Here is a 25,840-nt window from a genome sequence, read left to right as displayed (position 1 = left end):
TCTTTGTAGGTAGACTCAAATCATCTTGCAGATTATGCAAGCTTGATAGAAAAAGTGCTAGTGGATTATATCAGTTTCTAGAAAACAAACTAATCTCATGGTTCAGTAAGAAGCAGACTTCAATTGCAACATCTACAACTAAAGCAGAAAACTTAGCTACAAAAAGTTTTTGTGATCAACTACTAAAGATTTCTAACTAGGATGATCGATCATCTATCTAAAAGATTCAACATTCAAAAACTTTCATATACCTAAACGAAATTCTATCAGTTGAACACACCTTACAAAAGATTTGTATCTGATCATCCAATAATCATTTAATGCTACGATAGTATTGTGATTCGCTATATTCATATAGCGGTTTGCAAATTGTCTATCAACAATTGAGATATACTAGGAGTTTCAGTTTTGTCTTAAACACTGTCAACATTTCAAATATTTTTTTAAAATGTAATTTTTATAAGGAAGTTTGTCTAAGAGATAAAAAGAAGAATATGACTACTCGATCAAATACTATAGTGTTTTAAGAAATAAAATATTTTTCAAATGTCTTCATATTTATTGAACAGTAACGCGGTGGGTTTTTCTTTTCTTTTCCACTCCTTGTTTTCGAAAGAATCAATCAATACATTTCAAAAAGTCCAAGTAAAACTAGAAACAGGCCCATTTTCATCCTATGTGCAAGGAAGAAAAAATGGCCCGATGATGTGCAAGCAAGAAACATCCTAGGGCAGGGGACATAGAAAAGTGTTTGCCGTGCTGCATAAACATGGACCACTGAGAAACGTTTACATCTTGACCCGTATATGAATGCCATTTACAAGTAAAAGTTACATCGGTACATCAACATGGTGTTTTGTCTACTTATTAAGTGACGACCATAGGCTATACTGCATTGGAAGTAACTCTTCCGAAGATGGAAGCATCATTAAATTTGACCTGCCCATCTTTACATATGGTCAAGTGATGTGAGTTTCGATGGGAATGTGTGATCAACTACATACGTGACAAAAGCCAACCAAAGCACATCTGAACCGCTATGAGGCATCCACACGAAACAACAAAGAGAAAATTGGAAAACCGTAAGCATAGGCATGAGCTCGAAGGCACAAAAATCAAAAGCACATAATCGATGAAATCCCTGAGAAAATTTAGATGAATTACAGCATTCAGATTTTAGGTTCCATATACAAAATGAACCATAGGTAAATCTTACACCTTATAGCCCATGTTCGAACAATAAAAAATTTGAAGTTCGCTTCATTTCAGTTCAATATATATTCCCCTGAGGCCCCCCCACCTTGCAAGAAATGAGGTCGAAAGAACAGAAAAACCGCTTCTCTTGTATTACAATTCAGATATCTTTTGAACCGACATTAAACTTGGCAATGAAAAAGCCTATGGTATCAAGTGAAGAAGATGGATCAAATCTCTGGACAAGATCTTCTTCACCAGGTTTTAACCATTCCCTGAAAAATATAACATACATTACAAAATGGGTAAGGGCTATCGCTGGAGTGTACTTGAAAGGACAAGAAGTTGATAGAATGTTGACGTAAAAATGCTCTACATAACCAAATTGAATAAAGCTGTCATAAATTAATCAGTAATGGTTTGAAGATTCAAGTTTTAGAAGAAATTCTGGCTATTCACATTAATGATATCTCATAGTAGGTTTACTTTAAATCCCCAATAATTGGAATCTTCCACTTCTACTCTAGTCCATTGAGGTAACAGTGGCCGCAGGAACAACCTGTTTGTTTAACATTATAAAATGGACATGGACACGAGATATGGAGCTAATTAATTATCACATAACACGCAAAGGCTCTCACCTTAGTTCAGTGCAATATGTTACTTGGTATTAGTGGAATTTTACTGACTTTGACCATGTCGTCTTAATGGGGATTCATCAGCAGTAAACCTATACTTGCTAACCTTCCACTTACGGCAAGGCCTAGTTTTATTGGTGGAATTATGCAATTTCTGTCTGTTTGACCCAAACAATCTCCCAACCATCGCCGTGTTCTTAGGAAAATCAGGGATGCCTAAAAGGGTCATGTCACATCAATATCGTGTGCCCTTAATAACCATGATTACAAACAAATAGATTTCAGTAACTGAGTTAATAAAAATGAATAAAGAGTTGCAAGAAACAAAAAGATTGACTTACTCCAGGTATCCATCAGGAAATTGACAACCACCAACAAGGCCAGGGCCCCCTACCTTTGGATTCTACAATGAATGATCAAGATACGTAATAAATCAATCTTGACTATAGAAACCAGATGCATCAACTTGCATCCCGCAGGGCCAGAACAGTAGCTTTCATAAATGACATTAACCACGACATTTTCTATGATGCCATAATTTGAAACTCATTTAGAGTTTAAACAAGGGAATGAAATCAACTTATTGAGTTCAATGCAATTTCCAACTCCAAAAGCAGAACTAAACTCGTTAGTATAAAGTATTGCTTGTGGAGAGTTGATCAGAACATTAAACGAGTATTTAATGATATAAACAAACTCAAAAACTTCTTTCTAACCTGTGATGCCAATGAAAGAAATGTATATGTATCCAATGCATATCGAACTAATGCTTCATTTTCACCAGGATTTATGGTACATCTGCAGCGTGATATCACATGCTATCATACTCTACCCCAATAAGCATAAGGTACACATGATAAGAGTAATAAAGTGTGAACATTATTTTGTGAAGGGAAAGCTCAAAAAAATACAAAGAAATATCATATCAGCTTTACCCGGTCCTATTAGATCGCTGCTCATAAGAGTTAAAGAACCAAAATCAAAGAGTGTCAATTTATTATATGTATCACCACAGTTAAACTGTCAAATGCATTCCTCTGTTTAAAAACATAATTTTTTCATGGTTATATCTACCTGATGTCACATTCCAAAATTGGATTTAAATTTAAACTTTAATTACCAGGACCAACCACTCGGAGGATCACATGCCCGAACGCTAGATAACCTAATTTCTGGGAGGACATGCCTCAGAGGTAATATATAACAAACGATACTACATTTCGCTAGATGAAGCAAAGTATTGATGGCCAAATGTAATTCAGTCGGGACCGACTTTCTTAAAGGCCAGGGCAATGACATCCAGCCTAGAACATATTATTGGGTGGTCCAGTGATCTCATGAGAAAGATGGTACAACTGTAAGTTGTTTTTAGACTGATGAGTTTCCTTCAAGACTTGTATCTTACATATGATACAGTTCCAAACTGATTCTCTACTTTTCACATGCAAAAAGAAAGGCCAGGAGTGTCAAAAAATTGATAAATTTATGATGGAACAGAAATACACACACACACACACACAATTAATTAAGACATCTAAAGGCAAGAGTTGAAAATAATGGTGTAAAAAAGTCGGGAAAATGCTTACGTGGAATACACAATAACACCACCAGAGCGAACAAGCTGCACAGCCTGGTCAAACATTCGTCTCTGATACTTGGCATGGGTTCGTAATGATTCAATTGTCTCCTACGTATAGGAGCCATCATGAAGGACAGAAACGCAAGATATAAAAACTTTCCCAGCATTATTAGAAAAATAGAAAAACATATCAGAAGCATGAGACCCGAATGCTGGGCGTCCACAATCCTTAAACTATGAAAAACATTCTGTATGGTCAAATAAAAAAAGATTATTAGACAAAAGTGCAGACCATATTTCTCAAATTCAAGTTATCCATTGCAAGTGATGCGACGCAAAAGAAACAAAACAAGTACATGGAACTACAGAAAGAAAATCATAACAAGATTAGATTTATATGCATTTTAGTTACAGATATGAACTTAATTGCATAGAATTAATTTATCAATAATGACAGAAATCAGAAGGCAACCATAATTACTTTTTTAGCTTCTCTCACAAAAGCTTCAAAGATATAGAATGAAGCAGGGAAAAGCCACTTTGGGTAAACCTGCACCTTATTCACAGCCCCTATTTGGCAAAACTGCTGCTTGTTGCAAGCAGGTTGATTACAAGCATTACAGCATATTTCATACTCAGGCAAACCAAGCACTTTTAATATGGATTGAGATCCATCAATAAAAGATCACTTAAACTTGCCTCGTCCAAAAAAAAATAGGATCACATTTCACAATACAGATAAACTTAAGAATAATTATTCAAAATATCAAGGTTTAAATCATATTCAGTATAGTTTGTTCGAGCTATGAGTTAACTGGCAAAACCAAATTATGGGTTATCCTAAGCTAGAAAAAATATGTGGTCTGTTCCACCTAGAATACAACATAAATTAATTCAGAAGGAATATTTGGAGAAAATTCATTGTCCAACACATACCGACGCTTCATAGGGTAAATATTAAAAAAATACTCTTCACAATCTACCGATTCCTTTTTCTCGAAATAAAATCCAAAAATTCCATGACTGTCAAATTGCATCGAAACCATACAGACCTGAAACACATAATGAACTGAGCTAATACAGTTCATTTGCCAGCTGTGATCCACATATGGCAAACAATAAAGCTATCCGGTGAACTATAAAACACTATTACATGCATGTATAGCAATTAAGGAATCATTCTCACCTCTCCAGCAAACAAGCGAGGTCTCAGACCAAGAGCAGAACAAGGAGCATCAAGCAGAACTCGATCAAAGCTATTTGTTGAAAACCCTTCAGATTTCTCAACTCTATGACCCAAACAGTTACTTCTTCCAGGCCCATTTCTCATTTTTCGGCTGGTATTCCTGGCATCAGCCTTATTCGTGCAATTAAGCTTCCTCAATTGCTCAGGAGTATCTAATTTATCAGTTTCAAAGGGAAAAATTTTGAAGACAAGGGTGAGAAATGCCAGCATTAAGAACGAACTTGGACAACAACGTCATCAAGCCATATTATTTATCAAGTTTCAACACTTTCAGCATTTCTTATCTTATATTGAACTCATGATTAATTACCGCCTGACCAAAATTTATCCAAATAATCTGTTATCCTACCCCTTAATGAACTGAAATAAATCATGAAAGTAATACAGTTTTGAGAGAAAATCTCAACAATGTAACTCATAAATCATAACTAAATAATAAGTTTTAACTTTCTGGATGGTCCTTGGATCATCCAGGTAAAGGAAGAAAATAACAATTCATCGTAATATTAAAAAACATGGAGGACTAACCATATCCACCACCCATGGAGTTATTCTCCATTCCTGATTTTGATGAATCTGAGAATTGAATCCCTTCATTTTTTCCACAATTAGGGGTATCGATGTCAACAGATCTACGCACAGATTTCAGCGCATCAAGTTTGTAAGTGGCTATGCATCCTAAGCCCAGTTCAGCAGCCAATTTCTCAATGTTAAGCACCTGAATTATGATAGATCAATGAAGTCAAAAATATATTCCCATCCATAAAAAAGAGAGAGAGAGATAAAATCCAGGAACAGAAAGAACTTTTTATTGATAGCAAACATGAACAATAGTTGCTCTGGGTCTCTGAGTTATAAATCTCAATGAGCTAAATAAAAGGTTCAGGACTTCGCATTAATGCTTACTCATTTGTATGGATATTTACGGTCCTCCCTTTTACATACCATGGAATTGGTATCAAGGAGGTTTACTGTATTTGGTTGTCGGGATAGCACTTAAAGTGGTGCTTCCATGCATAGAATCATCAAGTAAGCAGCAAAATCTAGGAATTTTTAGAAAGCGGAATATTACCAAATGGTAGATAGCAGAATATCTAAGATGTATGAATTACAAAGAACAAAAATCATGCACATGACCAATATTCATTTAGAGCTTGAAACGTATCCAAACAACAAAAAAAGATGAAGACATTCAAAATCACCTGTCAAGTTCAGAAGGTGCACCTTATTATGAGATCTATCAACTGCGATAACTTCTCCTTTATCCTTCATGAGAATCGCAATTGCTGTAGTTTTCCCTCCAGGAGCCGCACACATATCCAGTATCCTCTCTCCTTCCCTAGGATCTGTGACAAACACGAAGGGGAAACTTGTAGAGACGTACAAACAAATAGAGATGAAAAAGGATTATGTGGTCAAGTGGTCAAGCAATTTGAAAGAAATTTTAGATGTTAGTTGAAAAAATGAAATGCATGTTTCCAGAGGATACTTAATTATTGACTAAATTTCATTTCTCTGGAGCCTGGTAAATTATTAATTATAAACTAATTTCTGGAACATAAACTAGTAACTTATTAAAAAAATAGGACCGGAGGAACAAAGGGATGAATCTTAGCACATCGTGACAAGAAAACGACTCTGCCAATACCCCCATCGTGTATTAAAGTCATCTACAATGGATTTCATAAAAAAAAATTAGATGGGATCGAAAGGCTAAACATTAAATATCTACAGCTTTCAACTTAAATAAGGTTATGAGGACGTCTTTAAAGAACTTATTTCAGAAAAAAAATTTACAATTATTTCACTAATATAATAGAATTTAACACATCCTGCCCAGAAATTATCATGTGATCTCAGCCAAGCTTTTTTATACCAGGATTTATCCAGCGCAATCCTTAGGATTTAGTAATTCTGAACGACATCAGAAAAATCAAATCCTTCTAATATGAGCATCCGAGGTTCTCAATGAGATCAATAGCATGAAGTTCGTTGGAGTGAATCACAAAGAGGGACTGAGGGGCCAGACGTTTCCTGATTGGAATTATCAAGTACTAAGCCAATTTCACTTTCCACTAACTTGCAAGAAATGCTAAACTTCAGTATCACAAAACAAGAAAAGGACACATATACAAGTACAAGAAATTTGAAGTTTGTATTTTAAATGACACCAACAATGACTCAACTTAAAATACACTGTGAAACTGATTTAAATTGATATGCGTGTGATTTAAAATATTTCCCAAATCGAAATCATCCAAGCAAGTAAAATGATAGACTACGAATTCATGATTTTAATACATCCTAACATGAGTAATTGTTAATGACATGTATAATACAAACCTAAGGCATGCGCCGTAATGATGCTAGGAAGGTTCTGAAGAAATATCTCTCCTCCAAGTAAATCTGAAGTCAGTAACAGTAACTTGTATTACCAAATCAACTTTAAATTGAACAATAAATATTTGAATGCAAACAAATGGGTAATTGACTAAGATGAAATCATGGAATAACTGCCATGAATCCTTCTGGGGTCACCAGGCATGTCTTAAAAAGAAACGGACTATACCATGAAAGGAAGGTAGTTTAAATACTCTGTCATCCAAGTCTACTGCAACTCCTTCAGATACCCGAAACATTCCAGCTCTGGACATCATAGCAGTTCCTTGGCCAATGTAGAGGCCATTTCTTTCAAAATGATAAGGGTCTGCATACAAGTCAAACTATCAATCCTGAAAAATTTCCAGAATTATCTCCATGAGGGCAACACAGAAAAGAGTAAGGCTTATTATTATTGATACACAAAAGCATAAGCAATGGTTAACATAAAGTTGCAACTGCAATGTGAAACCTGAGTAAATTAAATGAAACATCATGCCATCAGCTGCACAAAATTTGTTTGATGTAGCTTAGTGATTTTATAGTTTCGCCAAGGATAAAGCATCAATAGAAGTATTTATACATGAGTAAACACATATTTCCATGAATCTCCATAATAGTGCCATGGAAAAATCGCCTATTAGTTATTTATCAAAAAAATTGGTTGCATTTTCCAGTGATTTTGCATTTTTGCTAGATTTCAACTCAAAAATTTAGAAAGTAGTTTAAGAAAGAATCTTTGGAAAGTGTGTTTCCGGGAACAGGGTAACTCTTACCTGTTTGTGATCCCTCAAGTACAGTCCCACGAGTAAAACCGATTCCCCATCCACCATCAGTGCCCGGCTGTTCCACAGCAACAGAAACTGCCACGGGCTCACCTTTCTCTACATGAGCACTACAGGCCAAAACACCAGGCACATACACCTAATAGTTCAATATCACAGATGGCTAAAAATCATAACATATCGTGTATCCCATATTAGGTAAAATATATATGTATATTCCGTGAACAAATACAAGCATACATGAAAGTGACGAGATTTGTCGTCATAAATTAAAATGCCATTGAACTATCATGGAAAGGGAAGCTTAGGATTCAAAATAAGTGAGACATACTGTCTAGTGGATGCTGACATACTTATTGCTTCCATTCCTCATTCACAGACTATAAAACAAGAAGTTGTAAAATAGAAGAAATCATAACTTCCAATAACACAGCAGGTGTGTTCTCAATTGTCGATTTATCATTGATATCACTTCAACTGAACAAAAAGAAAAACTAACAGCTTGACTAAGCCTACCTGAGCACCCCTAAGAACCGCTTCAGCACATTTCCGACTGACTATCACCTCTTTAGGAGGTTTGTTCTCCTCGTACTTGTAGTTAACTGTTAGTGGTCCCAAACCATTGATGAAAACCAAGTAGTCTAGACCAGGTATATCACATTTGGAAAGGTAAGAACTTGGAGTAGAACCATTTGGACCACAAGTAGTTCTAGTAGATTCAAGAGGTACCCCAGCACTACCCATTGTATCGCGAGGAGCAATAGCTTCTTCAGCAGAAACATTTTGCCACCCTCTTTCCTGTAGAATAGCCAAAAGCTTCTCGATAACGACATCACTGGTTGATTTGAGAGTATTCACCCGCACACAGGAGTAACACGAAGGACGCCTGAGAAAAACAATGAAGAATTGATTTTTATGCACACTAAAGTTCCTCGCCAGCTCAGAGAATAAAACAAAACGCCAATACATTCACATCGTCAAAGTAGAAACGTTCGAGATACAGACGTGAGAGACTCGGAAATTCGAGAGAAATGGTCGGCTCCATAAGCTTTCACGAAATATTCTTCAACCTTAGGATTCCAACGCAAGATTGGGTTGTAGCAGTAACGCTCCGATGGATCCATCTGTACGCACAAACACCCGCCCGTATCAATCACTTCCTACACTCACAGATGAAAACTGTACACACAGATACGCATATATAACAAAATAAAGCGTGCGCAGAGAGCGTATGGTAGAGACCGGATACCTTGGGAGTGGAGCTTCCCTGTTGTCGGAGAGTTCGGAAGGTTCTGTGAAGGAAACTCCTACCCTTTTTCATTATTTATTATATGTCCTTTGGATTAAAAGTTCGTCAACTCGTTGGGCCTTGAGTTGTATATTATTCCAGCTATAATTTCATCGTAGAGATACATGGGAAGCTATTTTTATAAAAATAAGTGAGTATTTCAATAATTAATTAAAATGTAAATTCATTAAATAGATTATATATCATATAATTATAAATCATATAAATTATCTTTATCTTGTTGTCGTAGCACTAGGGTCGATCTTTATTTTTTTTATTTTATTTCTTTGGGACCCTGTCATTTAAAAAAAAAAAATAGTGAGGTTAATAATGAAAGCATCATTATTATTATTTGTATTTTTTAAGACTAAATTTTGGTAAAGTGTTGAAGTTATCTCTGACAAATTACGATTTTAGGATAGAGGATATGTAAATAAATAGTAAAAGAGATGCTTGATATTTTTAAGACATGTCAAAATTCGAGAAGACTTTTAACATTGTGTAATAATAAAAAAAATTTATAATACAATTATGTATTTGAAAAGTCATCATAAATTCGAAAAGACTTTAAAATTATGTATCTTGTAATTTTCTACAACTTTTATGTCGAATCTTTCTCAAAATTTATGGTGACATTTCAAAGACATAATTCGTAAAAGTAAGCTATTGAGATAGAGTTTTCTCTACTCTGAGGTTTTCTTTACCGTGATGTTTTTCCTACCAATTTCTTCAAAAATACAGTTTGGCATTTGGTCTGAAATTTACAATAAATTTTATATACTAATTATTTATTCATATATTGTATCATGTTGTGCATATCACGATTTATTGGTCATATTGTATTGCATATTTGAATTTCTTGATTTATTGGTTTTAACTGGTTATCGATCGACTATTACTGATTAAATGTCTGGGTGAATGACTAAATGAATTGAGCCTGGACAACGGTCTTAGGTCTATGTATCGATTGATAGTCCAATGGACAACGCGACTTCGGCCCGGAAATATGAGTCAAAGAACAACAAGTTTAAAACCTAGTATGTGTTTTATCTAAACAACATGAATCCGGTCTGGAAATGTAAATTCATCTTGGCTCGTAAATGATTGATTGTACGGATCCTACTTGAGTACATGAGGAAAAGTGTTACATCGAATATTTGTGGGAGCCACCTCTTTAGCCTACGCTAATTACTTTAGAGTTCCGAACAGTCGTTGCATGTCACTTGACATGATGTTTTAATAACAATACATTACTATTAATACATGTCATCTCATATTGAATTACTGCACTGATAGATAGTCTATTTTGTTAAATATATATAAGCCCAATTTATTCTTTCACTAAGTCCCCGAATACTTAACATCTATTTTCTATCTATTTATCGTAAATTCAGCTACATGATTACAAGACTCCGAATATGATGGAATTTGAAAAATTGGAAATGTTGACTTAGTAACATCGTAACTCTGCCGTTGAATTCATATTTTGTGTTTTTTATAAAATCAAATATTATACATAGTTCTACTATCGTAAATATTAGTTAATGATTATATTATATGACTCAGAGGCCCACACATCTGGGGAAAAAATATCAGCTAGGAAATATGTTAGATCCATAAAAAATTGAGAAAAAATTTACTTTATAAAAACTCGTAAGTAAACAATAAAAAATGATATAAAATGTAATCAATCCATAAAACATCAAAGAAAAAAACCAACATATCAAAATTTTATGTTTCATCAATGATATTTGTATTCTTCAAATCTCTAAAGATCTCGAATTCAAACATTTTTTATGTAAAAAATATAATTGAAAATCTAGCATACATTTATTTTATTTATAAAATCGAATTTTTATTTGTGTATTGTCGTCGTATATTTCAGTCTATTGGATATACAATTTTGATATATTTTATCGCATCCAATACATAAATGACATATCATTGACGGTGAAAGAAATTGACATGCTTGGTAGACATGTATATCATTTATTTATCTTTTGCAAAAACTTGTGTGAGACGGTCTCACGGGTCGTATTTTGTAAGACATATATCTTATTTGGGTCATCCATGAAGAAGTATTACTTTTTATTGTGAACATGGGTAGTATTGACCTGTCTCACAGATAAAATTTCGTGATACAATCTCACAAGAGACCTACTCTTTATCTTTTCACATATATATGGTAAACCTAACTAATTTTGGACGAGGTTAAATTGAGTAGGTATTTTGTCAGACGGTCTCACGAATCTTTATCTGTGAGTCGGGTCAACTCTATCGATATTCACAATAAAAAGTAATACTCTTAGCATAAAAAATAATACTTTATCATGGATGACACAAATAAGAGATACATCTCATAAAATACGACCCGTAAGACCATCTCTCACAAAATTTTTGCCGGATAAATTTCAGTCGAGAATTGCTTCATCATCATCGTTATTATTATTATTAATCACAATGTGAAAAACATCTTTTTCGAAGCAAATTCGAATTTCATCGTCACAAAAATATAAAATACCCTTCAAGTAGTGAAAAGGCCCCTAGCATCCAAACATCCAATTTCTAAAACAAATGTGAACGGATTTTCATGGTTTAATTCGTCTTTTTATCGAAGCAACTTTCTCACAATTGTTGGTGATTATAGCTTATTTTATCACCCAAATGATTAATCCCAGGATGGTTTTCATATTCATTCCCTTTTCATTTTGTTATCTACCTAAGGTTTGATTTCTAGAGTTTGAATCATGGTTTAGTTTTGTTGGATATTACAGAAAATCACATAGTTGAAACCAAATTATGTCACAATTTCATACGATTTTATGGATGTTATTTTTTATCGTAAAAAATTGTACGAGACAGTCTCACAAATCAATTTTTTGAGACAAATATTCCATTTAGGTCATCTATGAAAAAATATTAATTTTTATGTTAAAAATATTATATTTTATATTAAATATGACTATGATTGACTCATATCACGAATAAAAATTCATGAGATCGTCTCATAAAATGCATGTTATTTTTTTATGGATTTATATAATAGTTTTTTAAAATAATAACCACTTTTTAATGAAGTGTTCGACGTTATCCACAAAGACAACTTGTAAAACCACCAAATAAAAAATGGTTATACACGTACCATCACTTTGCAAAAATTAATTAAACATTTGTTAATTGTTTGTACAATTGTTGGGAATACCACTTTCTCCATTTAAACTACCTCAAACTCCATTTAACACTTAAATATAAATTTAAAAGTAAAATTTATTTTGAAACACAAACTATTGGTTAATTGACAAATTGATACATAAATTATTGTAAAATAAATTAATCAGTACATGATAAAACAAAAAAATCAAAGTTAACAATAAGCTAAATTGATTGATTACTCATAATTGAATATAAATCAAATTAATGACAACAAAAATTGTACAAATATGCAACAAGTGCGCTGATAAACTAGTATAATACTATATGTATATGTAGAATACCAATATATTTATGCTATACATTATTAAAAATCTATATAACAAAGACACAAGCTTGATGTCATAGTTTATATATTTTTAAATTCATAATTTAAAAATTACAATTTAATCTTTGATTATTTTTCATAATTATGGATTCATTTAAATATAACAAATAAAATTGTAAATATAATAATTTCGATTTGTTGTTGAATTTTTATAATTATGACATATATTTTATAGTTTATATATTTTTTTAATTCATAATTTAAAATTTTCAATTTAATATTTGATTATTTTTCATAATTATGGATTCATTTAAATATAAAAAATAAAATTGTAAATATAATAATTTCAAATTGCTGTTCCACAAAATAATAAACACGTCTTCCAGAAAAAGGTCTACTTTGCAAATTAGGTGAGACTTTGGGTTGGAACGCGAATTCGTCTGCAAACGGCAAGGATTCATGGCTTGCTCTGGTGGTAACATGTGGCGCGTTTCCCATCTACTTCCTGCCACGCAACACAGCAATTGGTTCTTCCCCACATCTATTGATTTGTATCATATAAATCTTACCACGCAAATGCTCTCCCTGATCGTGCGCATATAAACTAGAATATTAATCAATCTCTTCCAACCCTCGGTATTCTGTGATCGTGGCTATTGTTTTCTTGCACCCACTGAGAAGAATCTTGGGGGACGAAGGTAGAGCTCAATCAGCTCATTAATGGAGGTACCTGTTGGGTTTGTAGCCAAGCTCTGGATTTTTTTATCCTTCTTACCATTTTTCACCTTGCTCCTCTTACTTGGGCTTCTCAAAGGTACTTTGGATGCGTGTTTATATACGTTTAGTTCTCGTCATGCTTCTGTCTTATTAGTTATTATCTATCGGTTGAGTATTGATTTTCTTTAAGTTGGTGTCCTGGGTATGGTCAATTGCAGCTTAGGTAAAGAAATTTGTTAATAAATGCAAGTCTTATGCCTAGCATGACTAGTTTTTTGATTAAATTCTGGGCCTGCACCACATGGAGTAATAGTTGGCACTTGGCAAACCGATTAGATTGATGAAGGAAGGAGAAATGCTTGGTGAGGTTTGCTTGCGGAAGATTGTGAAAGTTTTTATAAAATTTTGTTTGTATTTCAGATATTTATAAATTTAGTACATTTTTTTTTTCAAATTGATGTACGAGTTTGTGCCATATTCGTTCCAATCTGTAACAAAATAGGATCAGTTGTGATAATGTCCCAGTCTCGGGACTCCCAATTGTGGATGAATTGCAAAAACTCCCTGAGATAGGGATGGAAGGTGCATTTTTTTTAAAAAAATTCATTGTGCTATGGGTTAAATTACCTTGGCGCATTGTCTTGTTTGAAATTATAAACCATTCAGCGGAAGCTATAAGCTTCACCTTGGCCACTAATTTTTTTGGAACAATATATGTCATGCCATTTTTTGCCCCATATGTCACAAGTTTCTCCTGAGCTATTTATTAGTGTAAAGAAAAAGGAAATCTAATATTATAGAAAGTAGCAACCGTAGGAATGCTATCAGATTAATTTATTGAAGTTAGTGGAATGATGGGATTAGCAACAAGTTTAATCAATCTTTATTACAATCTGAAATGCTATCTATTGACCAGCATTTCAAGTCTTTATTCTAGTTGACCGGAGTTGGGAGATAACACACTCCTTATCTTTCGTGGTCAAATTTATTATGACTCTTATTTCTTGAAGAATTATCATTTCATCATTGGTTGTGTGAAACCCGTTTTGACATACATTTGGTGGACTCGGTTGTTGTTGCTGGAGCAGGGTTGATTATATGTCCAGTTGCCTTAGCCATAATAGCGGTTGGAAATTCAGCAGTGGTTATTGGTCTTTGGCCTGCACATGTTATATGGACTTACTACTGTGTGACAAAGTACGTTTAATAGCAGTTGGTTTTATTCAATGATACATAATGCATATGTTACCATGCCTTCTTTGAGTTTTGTTCTGTAATTGCTCGTCGATGACTTCAAAATGCAGAAGCAAGAGGTTGGGGTGGATTTTGAAGATTCTCGTATTGCTTTCGTTGCCGGTGCTTTTGATTCTATGGCCTGGCGTTGCAATTGTTGGAAGTGTTCTCGGCGGAATTGGTTATGGATTTTTCGCTCCATTGATTGCTACCTTTGAGGCTGTCGGAGAGAGTGTGACCGAGAAATGGAAGCATTGTTTTTTGGTTAGTATGGAATTTATATTTAATATTAATGACTTTGAGGAAGAAGATTTATGATTGTTATGGTTTTTATCTGCATGAATGTGACATTATACCTTCCTGTTAACTTATCGCATACACTAGAAGGTTAAGTGTTAACAAAATACAAGACAATATGCCAACTAGTTTTCTCATTTTCATTGAACTTTGCTTGTTGCTTATGCTTTATGATATCAGGATGGTTGTTGGTCGACTCTCGAAGATAGTTGTACGGTAGTTCGAGATTTCATGGATTTTTGCTTCCATTCGTACTTCTCCTACATGGATGAATTGAGTGAGGAAGTGCACGAAAACGAGAAACCAATGGAAATACAGTGAGAAACTCTTGACTCTGATTATGAACGTTTTTTTAAAAATTATCCTTAATCATGAAAAGAATAATTTGACCTTGTTGTTACTGACTTCAGGTTATCGTTGCTTCCAAGCGGTTTCTTGGTCGCTATTCTCGCTGTTCCAGTAGACGTCCCTCTCATTACGGTGATAGCTCTTTGGAAAAGTCCTTACATGTTGTTCCATGGATGGAAGAGGCTATTAGAAGACTTGATTGGTAGAGAAGGTCCATTCTTGGAAACCGTTTGTGTTCCATTTGCTGGTCTAGCAATCTTTCTGTGGCCTCTAGCTGTAATTGGGGCGGTTTTGGCAGCTTTCTTCTCAAGCATTTTTCTCGGTCTTTATGGTGGAGTCATCGTGATTGAGGTTTGCTTTCAACAACTTTTATGCTTTTTATCGATTCCCTAATACCAACATTCCCTTACAAATATAAAGAAATTATGGGAAAAATAGAAAGGGTTTACCGTTGAGCTCAATTTATGATAAATATTTTTGTTCTGTTCATGTTCTTCGATAGTATTGAATATTGGAAAATTGGACTTGTGTGAATGAAAAATGTCTTGAATTTATTAGAGGTGGTAATGGCTGAAATTAGATTAACATACAAATCAATGACCTGCTTTGCAATAGCTAGTTTTCATCTGAATTTAATTCAAAATTCATAGGGAAACCTTCTGTCTCTCCATGTTTACCATAGAGGATAAAAGGACTGTTAATGGCCGGTTATGAAGAGAGAGGACTATTAGTGCCTATGAATGTAGAAGTAATGGAGTTGATAGTGACTCACGCTCAAGCCAGTTGCTATAAATTTAATTTCTCACATTTCTTTCACTAAATTTTAGAGCAATCTAAGTCAAAAATCTCTCTGGTTTTGAGTTGTTATACCGGAAAACGGATGTCTCAGAGTAAAGTACCCCTATGAGAGGGTTAATTTGTGAGTTTCAATGTTTTGGTTTCATGATTTCGTTTTTACAAAATTAGAATATATTTCTTATCATGACAGATTCAGACGAAGCGTGAATTATAATTGGTTTCCCCATTGGACCGGAGATAAGAAGTATTATCTTTGTCAGAGTAGCTTGTTTAACTATCACCTCATGTTTCCTTGCTGTTGTTTTGGTCTTATCGTTGTACACTCTTATCAGCCAAATGTATGGTGTTACTTGTTCGGTTGACATGTATTTTCTAGCTGTGTATCGACTCTACCTTTATTGTTATATCATATATGTACACACACACACACACTCATTTATTTAGTTTGAATAAAATATTTCTAACCAATGTTAAGATCAATTGGTTGTTTGATTGTGTTATACATTTATTCTATCATTGATTACCGCGATTTATTGGTATTTTGATCGAATTGGGTATGCAGGAAGGTTCTCTTCAAATGGGACTTGCGTATATTGTGGCCGTGATATCTCTATTTGATGAATATTGCAACGATCTACTTTACTTGAGAGAAGGTTCATGTTTTCCTAGGTAGGCGCCACTAATAAGATTCTGAATTTTCCTTCTCGACTCTGTTTTTATCTTATTATTATTCTTTTTTGTTTGTAATGTGCTTGGGATTTTGAATATTATATCAATCATAAACAGCCGACTCATTGAATCCTTCTGACAGGAAGGCCTCGTTACCGGAAGAACAAGAATGATATCAATGAGATCGCGAGAAGACAGTCCATTGAACAAGATGGTTCCCACAGTTTAAATTTAGTTTCAGAAGGATCAAGAACACTTAAACGAGCTATCCAACAATATACACCAGTGCAGGTACATATACTTCTCTCCATCCACAGCATAAGTAGCTTTGGCTTGTGATATGAAAAATCACGGTACTTCTAAAATAGGTGTGGGATTGGCTCTTCAAATCATGTGAAGTGAACGGAAAAGTGCTCCTTCATGAAGGACTTGTAAATGTTGAAGATGTTCAAGAATGTATTCTTAAAGGAAACTGTAAGAAGCTCGGTGTCAAGCTTCCTGCATGGTCGATTTTACAGTGTCTCCTCAAATCATCGAAGTCTGATTCTTCCGGATTGGTTCTCTGTAAGTTGATATTCTTGGGATAATTTTCTTATAATTTTTCTGGTTTCCGGAATATCATGATCTTTCTGTGGCGGTGTAGCTGAACACATGGAGTTAAATCCGACAAACTTTCCAAGGGATAGATTTTTTGATTGGTTTTTGGCGCCTCTCCTAACCATGAAGGAGCAGATAAAGGGACTTAAACTCGAAGAGAACGAGGAAGCATTCTTGAAAAAGCTAGTTATGGTATGCAAAAATAATACGCCGGAAGAATGGGAGGACACCGGGTTCCCATCTGGTGACAAAGTGAGAGTAGCACAGTTGCAAGCTGTGATTAGGAGGTCTGTGCAACAACTATATGCTATATTTTACTTGACAACGCTCGTGCCTTGATTTCCAATATTGCTTGGCTCAATCATTCTACGTCGTTCTACTTTGCTGCTGCAGGCTTCAAGGGATCGTCGGCTCGATGTCCCGATTACCAACGTTCAGACGACGATTCAAGAATCTGGTGAAGGTTCTTTATGTGGAAGCAATCCAGATGGGTCTGTCTTCCCCGGGCGACACGGGTTCCTCAAAATCAAGATTTCCGCATGCACGTAGAAAAAGTGAAGAGAGCAGCATGCAAATTAATACCCATGAACATGACGGTGACATAGTATGACCATTCGTAGCTTCAACTCGATCGGCCAACACGATTAATTTGGTGGGTTTTTTTTGTTTATTCGGCGGTTTTTGGCATGGGGCGCGCAATTTAGCAAATATCATTTGTTTCACACATCGGGACTTTTGATTGTGAGCTAATAATTGTTTTTGTGATATTTATCTGTTTATAAGTTTTATTTTTTATTATAATTTTTAATATATATATATATATATAAATATAAAAGTAATTGAATTTGAATTATTGAAGAAAAAATATAATATAAAAATATGTATAACTATATTATTTAATTGATTGAAAATTCAGAGTGAACGTACAGAATTTTGAAGAATAAAAATAACGTACAAGGAGTTTTTGACTTATTTTAATTTTAAAATAGAGTTTGTTCATGGTGAAATATAAAAAAAAAATTTCGTGAAAATTGAATGGACATCATTTGTTTTAAAAATTGTACGAACTAAAAATTCAACGAGATGAAATATTTTGATGATATCTAATAATTCAATGATCAAAATGATTTGCAGTTAAAATTGTTAGAGAGAAAAATCATATCATATTTCATGTTGGTTATATTTATTCGGACGTTATTTATGTTAATTGGATATTGCAAGGTCGAGTTGGATGAAGAGAATAGAACAGCTGACAGCGTCTTGTTAATATAGATAAAGTCTGAGCCAATATAGTCGATTTGAAATATGATTTTTAGCAATTTGAGTTTTTTTCCTAACCGATATGCAAGCTGATCACTTTGATTACTTACTATGAGATATCATCAAAATACTAACACTAATAATATTTTTAGATGGAGAGAGTGTTTGTGTAATTTTTATAAAAAATACGGGAAATTGGCCTTCAGTCCCCAGCCGTCGATTTTTTTTTGTACAGTCCCTGGGTACTTTTTTAGTACCACATTTCCACATGAAGTGTACCACATTTTGTATGACATAGTACCACAATTTTGTGGGTAAAGAGTGAACTCAAAGAAATATTTTGATTGAGGGATTTTTCAGCAACTTCCCCTAAAAAATAAAGATTAATTCGTCTATTAAATTTTAAAAAGAGAACTATTTTAATGTATATTATATTTAGATTGAAATAGAAATTTCGAGAGGGATTTTCATCGATTAATGAATTCTGGAGGGGCTAATCGGGAATTTAAATTGCAATCAAACTTTCGTTTTCCCTCCAACCGCTTCGATTTTTAAAATGTGGATAAAACCCTAGCTCCAAAATAGAAACCAAACGAGTCGATCACAGTGGATGGATTCCAAGGAAGAAGCTACAGCTGAGGGTTACCGCCACTTCACCACGACGGATAATTCCGGAGGCAGCACCACCACAATGGCTCTGCAGAGGAAGAGGGCACGGAGAGTCAGTTTTGCAGAGATGACTTCTGTTCATTTCTTCGATCGAGATGAAGAAGATAACGAAACCCCTCTGGCTAAAGCTGCAAAAATGGACAGCGTTTCGTCCAATGAACTCTATTTTGGACTGGAATTGGAACAATCTAAGGAAATTGATGGCGAGTATATTGATGTTGAAGAAATGGAAATGCCAAGATCATTTTTGCGACCGTTGGGGTCACCTTCCCCTGGAGGGAGCACCATTGGTTCTGCTTCGTCCAATGACGGCAAGTTTCAACATGACCTTGATTGTGGTGGCTATTTATGGTTTTTGACATTGTATAATCAGTACTGATACTTCCATGTTGACGAGGATATGAAATTCATATAAACAACTAGGCTATTTGCACGTACATTAGATGATTCAGTGAACTGCACATAGGACAGGAGGCATTTATTAATGGGCATTTCCTGATTTCTAATGGTTACATTCAGACAAAAAAATTACCATTACAGTAGAAAACAGACAGTTTTAAGATAAGAGTCTGTTTAAACTTACTTTCCAACTCTTATAATTGCATTGGAATTCAGAAAGTATGTTTTGTTCAGCTGAACCATAACTTTTACTATTCCAAATTTCGGTGCACTAGTAACTCTTGTACCCTTGGAAGACTTCAGTTTAAGTTATAAGTTGGGTGGGTTTTTTTAGTTGTTGTACATACTTCTGCATCAAAAAAGCGTATTCGAAACTCGGCGTGTTCGAATTCTGATTGCTTTTGCACTCCGATCTTGGCAGTTACTGTCTGAATAACGATGATGTGCAAGTAGAACAATTTGTAAAGGTCATATGAAGGATTTCTTGCTCATTATTTACTTGGCTTTAGTCTATGCTGCTTCGTTGGTAGAAAACATGTTACACACTTACACTGATATTTTGACTTATATCCTCTTGATTTTACTAGGCGTGTACAGATATTACAGTTATTTTTCGATATTTGAATCAGTAAACCTTTTAGATGTTGAAATGCCAAACGTGCATCAAGGCATCAAGGTTTTGTTGGGAAAACGAGCAAGTTGTCAAAGTGAAGCACATAATTACATACTTCTCGGCATATATTGACCATGATGAGTAATCTCCGGAAACAAACCAATTTGGCAAAAGAATGAGGATATTTTTTAGGCTTTACTTTCCTTGTTCCTGTCTAGTAATATCTCTAAAGACATCATATACTCTTTACTTTCCTTATTCCTGTCCAGTTTTCATTATTGTTCACCAGTCACCACTTCTGAATAAGTAATTAACTTATGTTTTGTACTTTTATTATAGCAGAAGATAATTTCTTTGGACCCGTATCCGCCAGTTTTATAAGGCCTGGGCGGTTGTCTGATTCTGCAGCTTCAGATGATACTCATGATGTTACAATGGATTCAACTGCTTTTTCCATGCATTACCGTAGCCTTGCTAGATCAGATTCAGGAGGAGAATTAAAAACCCCGACAGTAGGTCAACTGCATTTTGAGGATAAAACACCTGTGAATGCAAATGTAGAAAGTTCCATGGTATTCTCTTCACTAAAAAAGCTAAGGCCCAAATCTTCTTCACCAATATCAAAATTAAGCGGTAGTCACAATTCCAATGAAATGAGCCTAGTAGTAGAAAACCTTAACCGATATGACTATGAGAAACTATCACCAGGATTGGATGCACTTTTGGCGGAAAGTAAGAAAAATTTACTTTCTGTCACTGCACATGATGATGTAACCGCTTCAAAATCACCTAAAAAGGCTGAAAATGAGTCTTTATCATCACCCAATCATGGGGATAACACTGTCAGCTTGAGCAATCATGCAAGGAAAGAGCAAGGTGTGACTTGTTATCGTGATAAGGCAAATGGGGATGTATCTGATGTTAGCAGCAAATTGGATGAGGAAGATGGCATTCTTGGAAGCTTTTCTCATAAAAAACTACTGCCCAATGCATTCGATGTTACAGCTAGTTGCTCATCTGATTATAGACCAAATTCATCACCATATCAACTGAGTAAAGTAATTATTTTTTCCCATGGCACCATGCCTAGGTGTTCAACAACTTCACTGGCTGCAAGTGTTTGCTTTTCTTGTTTCTTGCATGCTTTCTTGTTCATCTATGTTTCATGTTTTGTCTCTTTCTTCATCTAATCATCTTGGAGCTTATACTTGTGGTAAGTTTGAGAGATTTCATATTTGACATTCTCTTTATTCTAGATGTATAATAGTGGTTTATATCCTATTTGAATTTTGTCAGACTTATCCATCCAAGAAAATCATTTTTATTATCAAGAATATTTCATGTGGTATGTTGTGCATATAGAATTAGGGTAAAATTAATTGGTAAAACACTATAACTTATAAGGTTATCATTAGATGTCTTCTGGAGATGCTCGTATTTAGCCTATCCATTGCGCTTGCTTATTACTTCATACAATATTAACAATTTTGAATTATATAATTTAAGAAGACCGTGTTTCCTGTCATATATATTTTCACAAGCCTTTTGATATATTTAGACTTTATGAAATCCTATGGAGCTGTAGCTATTATCTCATCTGCTTGTGAAATTAATGTACCCGAAGCCTAATATTTTATCTAAACTTTCACCTCTATTTCTGACATATTCATCTAAAACTTAGAGTCATACCCTAAAAATAAGATTTTAAGTTTCCATAATTTTTTGGACGTTAATTGATTCTTGTATCAGTATAAGGATTCTATATTTATGAATACTTTCAAAAGTCATGAGTAATTTGATTGGATTATTCTGCTAATATGGCATGTAAACTTTTTTTTTTTTTTTTTTGTGTTTTTCCTCAATTGTGATGGTCTTGGAACTTTAGTGAAGATGAGCCACAAATATTCACCTCTGTTGGTTGTCATTTGGTGTCCACAGGATGAGTATGAATCCCCATTGGTATTGTCTAAATCTCCTGTCAAACAGCAAATGCTTCAAACGGCTGCTTCTCCATGTAACGATCTCAAAATGGCGAGTTCTTTGCAAGAAAACCCAGATTCCTTTTTGAGAATTGAAAACATAGGACATCAAGATATGGAGACTCCAATTCAACGAAGCATCTCCAAACTGGAATCAATGGAGAAATCTTCTTTTTGTTCTGCCTTCAGTGCCCGAGTGGATAATACCATGATCAAGACCTTGGAGTTTGTAAAATCCCCTCTTGACACTGTTTCATACAAAAATTGCGATATTTTTAAAAGTGATCTCATGAAGGATATTGTGACTCAAGAAAACCTCACAAGTGCTTGTCAAAGTAAAGAATTGAAAAATTCCTCAAGCTTGGATAATGACCAGGTAGAGAGTTTTAACCATTTTGGTGATGAAAATCATTTGGAAAAACATTTTGGCTATGTAACTAGTGTGAAATCCCCAACTAGCGTGAATGCCAGGAAGTTTTCTTCAGTTTTAAAATATGGACAGACTTCTGGAAGTAATTCGAAGCACGGTGTGTTCACAAAAAAGTCAAGTGAAGATGCTTTAATGACCAAAACCGAGTCTTTATTGGCTGAAATTGCTTCTAGCATAGAAGGCAGAGCAATTGTGACTCCAAGCAAGGTTGTTTCTTCGAGTGGAAAAATTTTGGTTAATAATTTTTTAGCTTCTCAAGGTCATCAATTTAATCATTCTAAAGATTTAATGCTTCCGAATCAGCTCAAACAATTTATGGATTTTGACAAAGATCAAGGTTTTGCTCTAGTGGAAAATCTTGTTGATCCAAATCTGTCAGCGGAAACTGGTAAGGTAGATGTTGTTTCCATGGGAGTGAAGGCATTGTCAAACTTGCCTACTTGTGAAGTCAATCACTCCAAACCATTGATTGGGATGGAAGTAACAGATGGCAGAGAAATTGATATTTATAACAAGGAGAATTTTGGAAGCACTGGTAACTTCACTCTTCTTGGTAAAGATAGTAAATCTCGAACCATGCTTCCTAAGACTCCAGACAGAGGTATAAAAAATAGCACAAACACCTCTAGATTTGCAAATAACCTTGCTGGTGAAGAATTCAGAGCTATTTCTGGTGGAACCTGTTCTTCATCGCCTAGTGTGAACTTAAATGAGGTAAATTTGCTGGGTCGGACATTTTGGAATTTTTCTTCATATGTAGCTTGATACCCATGCACATTTTTTTTACCTTGGTGTGTAGCAAATCATGGTTGATTTGTGCCTAGTATTGTATATTCCACAAGGCTTGATTGTTTTTATACAATATATAATATCCTATGCCGTGTTTGCTTTGATTGATTTGAAATGTTTTGGTCAAAACATTTAAAATTCATTTTTTAAATCAATTGCATTTGTTTGGATAACTTTGGAGTCTTTGGATTTTTAAATTCCTTATATACCATTTTAAGTTGGTTTCTTAATTATTATTTTAAATTCTCCTTTATAAAAATAATTTGAAATCCATTTTTTAAATCCTTTCATCAATCCAAATCCACCAACAAACCACAACCTATGGGCCTTGTCTGCCTGTCAACTTTGTCATGGTGTCCTTGTCTACCACTCTGATTGTATTGTATCAACCAGGCTGAATATTAATGGTTTTAATCAATGTTATTATTTATTAGAACCATTTATAAGACAACTTTAAACCACTATATAGCATACTGCCTCCTAAATCCATTTAGACAAATAGTAGGTTGGAAAACTTATCTGCACACGAGAGAAACATTAAAACTTTCTTGGGAGACACATCATAAAAGTGGGACGATTATAATGCAGAGAAGCCTCAAGTGTCAGAGAGGCCAGAGTAATGATCTAGAAACACTGGAGTATCCTAATGATTGTGACATGGAAACAACGATAGGCCGAGAGAGGAAGCATTGGACTAATGTATGTATGCTTCATTTGTTATTTCTTCGCCATCTAACTTTCTAAGCATTCTTGGCGGCCTAATTCTTTTCTTCTTATGATTTGAGTTCTCAACTACAGATATTTTTAAAATTCTCCGAGGATTCTAAACATTTGATTTTTGAATCAGACTGTGAGTTTAATCTCAAGATGGTATGTCTCTCGGTTTTCCTTTTTCTCGTAACCGGTCAAAATCGGAGAATCTTTCCTCTGTTCGTATCCATTATGAAATAATGACATGCTTCAATGTACATACTTTTGAGGCATGGGATAAAAGTTTAATTGGTTTATTCTTCGCCATTGCACTCTCTTCCTAGTTGTTGATGCTATTTGTCTTTTGTTTTATTTCCTTTTTTGCCAAATTACAGTTTGACGTGCTCGGAGATTTATTGGTTCACCTGAAAAAGTCAAAATTATATGATGCGTTGTTCACTGATGCCGCTCCCAAGGTCTTTTACCAATAATAGAAAAAAACACTTGATTGTAAATACAAAATATTTCCCTCTTTATATGTGTGTGGGTATTTGGACTATAATTCCTCACCAGCTACTCACTGAATTACTCTATTTTCTTCTTTAGAGTACATCTGCTCTCCATAACCTCCAAATCCAGAGGCAAGTTTTATTTTTTGTCACCATGTTGCTAGAAAAAAGCAGGCTTTTTTTCCTCTACTTGGTAATTCTTTTACTCTTGTTTTCTGATATACCTCTGAAAATATATGATGGTTAAATTGTTGCTGATGCAGAGTAGCTGAAACAAATATAATGTTATCGCAAATTGTACTAGAGAAGGCAAAATTACAGCTGAACCATTTAAAGAGGGAGACTCTGTTGGTACGGTTGTATTTGTCTCAGTTTAATTAATGCCTTTTTAATTGCTGCTAATCAAGTTACTTTTTGTATACAGAAAAGGTTACAACTGTTAAGTTCAAGAATGCAGGAGTCACAATTAATAAAAACAGATCTGTCCTCATGTTCAATGGAGATATCCACCTCTGATATCCGAATTCATGCTGTTGGCTACCAGTCAGTTTCCGTATATCAGAATGAAGCGAATGAGGTGATGAGTCTGATTTTTGCATTTAGATGAAATACAGTTTTTCCAGAAATCGTCTGTTGGATATTTCTTCTCTGCCCCAATTTAGTGAGCGAACATTGTCGGTGGTTTCATTAAAGCATTTTCCATTCTCTTGTTTTTACAAGTAATGTCTTTCAGTTGGTTTCTCACATCCATAGTAGTAACGATGGCATAAATAACTTATTTGATGTATGATGTTTTACACTTTTACTTTTACTTTGTAATTAACTAACTGTCATGTTTGAGATTGGTAAATGAGAGACATATTTTTTCAGGAATGCAGTTGACATTGCCCTTGGCATATTCTTATTTTTTTTTATAAATGACATCCAAGAGACCAAGACCTCTTGTGTCAACTTATCGATGTATTAATTGTTACGAGAGCACTAAATTCTTTGCAGCAAAACAATTTTCCCTCCCTGGTTGTCCTAGACATCGCCAATGCTTAAAACAACTATTACCAACTATTGTATACTTAAACTTAAGTTGTTTTCTTCTCAATTGTTTCAAATGTCGAAAAACTCTACATGTGTTATCCATGCGCCTCTCTGTTTATGTTTCTGATATCTTGATTTTATAATAAGTTTTATAATTATACACCACATATTATGTTAAGCTACCTAAATTTTGGTTGCTCAGCTTCTAAATAATTCTTGCGTTT

The 25,840-nt window shown here is 34.4% G+C and overlaps 3 protein-coding genes across 4 annotated transcripts; 2 read left to right on the top strand and 1 right to left on the bottom strand.

Annotated features, from left to right (window-relative positions):
* Nucleotides 1–1,111: 1,111 nt before the first annotated feature.
* On the bottom strand, nucleotides 1,112–9,175 carry LOC140966095 (rRNA (cytosine-C(5))-methyltransferase NOP2C). Of its 2 annotated transcripts, none has more exons than XM_073426427.1 (13): nucleotides 9,071–9,175; nucleotides 8,827–8,945; nucleotides 8,338–8,707; nucleotides 7,813–7,960; nucleotides 7,227–7,364; nucleotides 7,001–7,063; nucleotides 5,882–6,003; nucleotides 5,186–5,375; nucleotides 4,598–4,809; nucleotides 3,419–3,519; nucleotides 2,549–2,630; nucleotides 2,174–2,235; nucleotides 1,112–1,469 (listed from the first exon to the last, which is right to left on the bottom strand). In XM_073426427.1, exons 1-13 carry the CDS (start codon nucleotides 9,140–9,142, stop codon nucleotides 1,355–1,357), a joined length of 1,794 nt encoding a protein of 597 aa, XP_073282528.1. In that variant the 5' UTR covers nucleotides 9,143–9,175; the 3' UTR covers nucleotides 1,112–1,354. The 2 variants fall into 2 exon arrangements, with proteins under 2 accessions (XP_073282528.1, XP_073282530.1); XM_073426429.1 differs by having other exon boundaries at nucleotides 8,827–8,981; nucleotides 9,071–9,116.
* A 3,803-nt stretch (nucleotides 9,176–12,978) lies between these two features.
* LOC140966162 (uncharacterized membrane protein At3g27390) lies at nucleotides 12,979–17,992 on the top strand. Its single transcript, XM_073426520.1, has 10 exons — nucleotides 12,979–13,401; nucleotides 14,393–14,501; nucleotides 14,609–14,801; nucleotides 15,015–15,151; nucleotides 15,245–15,533; nucleotides 16,543–16,649; nucleotides 16,796–16,940; nucleotides 17,018–17,213; nucleotides 17,293–17,533; nucleotides 17,640–17,992. The coding sequence occupies exons 1-10, from the start codon at nucleotides 13,308–13,310 to the stop codon at nucleotides 17,854–17,856; spliced, it is 1,728 nt and encodes a 575-aa protein (XP_073282621.1). The 5' UTR covers nucleotides 12,979–13,307; the 3' UTR covers nucleotides 17,857–17,992.
* Nucleotides 17,993–19,035: 1,043 nt separating this feature from the next.
* Nucleotides 19,036–25,147, top strand: LOC140966128 (uncharacterized). The gene is made up of 8 exons (XM_073426478.1): nucleotides 19,036–19,486; nucleotides 20,530–21,245; nucleotides 22,126–23,310; nucleotides 23,974–24,084; nucleotides 24,184–24,255; nucleotides 24,471–24,551; nucleotides 24,682–24,935; nucleotides 25,009–25,147. The coding sequence occupies exons 1-7, from the start codon at nucleotides 19,117–19,119 to the stop codon at nucleotides 24,829–24,831; spliced, it is 2,685 nt and encodes an 894-aa protein (XP_073282579.1). The 5' UTR covers nucleotides 19,036–19,116; the 3' UTR covers nucleotides 24,832–24,935; nucleotides 25,009–25,147.
* Nucleotides 25,148–25,840: the final 693 nt, after the last annotated feature.

The sequence above is a fragment of the Primulina huaijiensis genome, unplaced genomic scaffold, assembly GCF_012295235.1.
Source record: "Primulina huaijiensis isolate GDHJ02 unplaced genomic scaffold, ASM1229523v2 scaffold20025, whole genome shotgun sequence".
Lineage (NCBI taxonomy): Eukaryota > Viridiplantae > Streptophyta > Magnoliopsida > Lamiales > Gesneriaceae > Primulina > Primulina huaijiensis.
The sequence above is the reverse complement of the archived record's forward strand: the minus strand, read 5'-3'. Positions and strand labels throughout refer to the sequence as shown.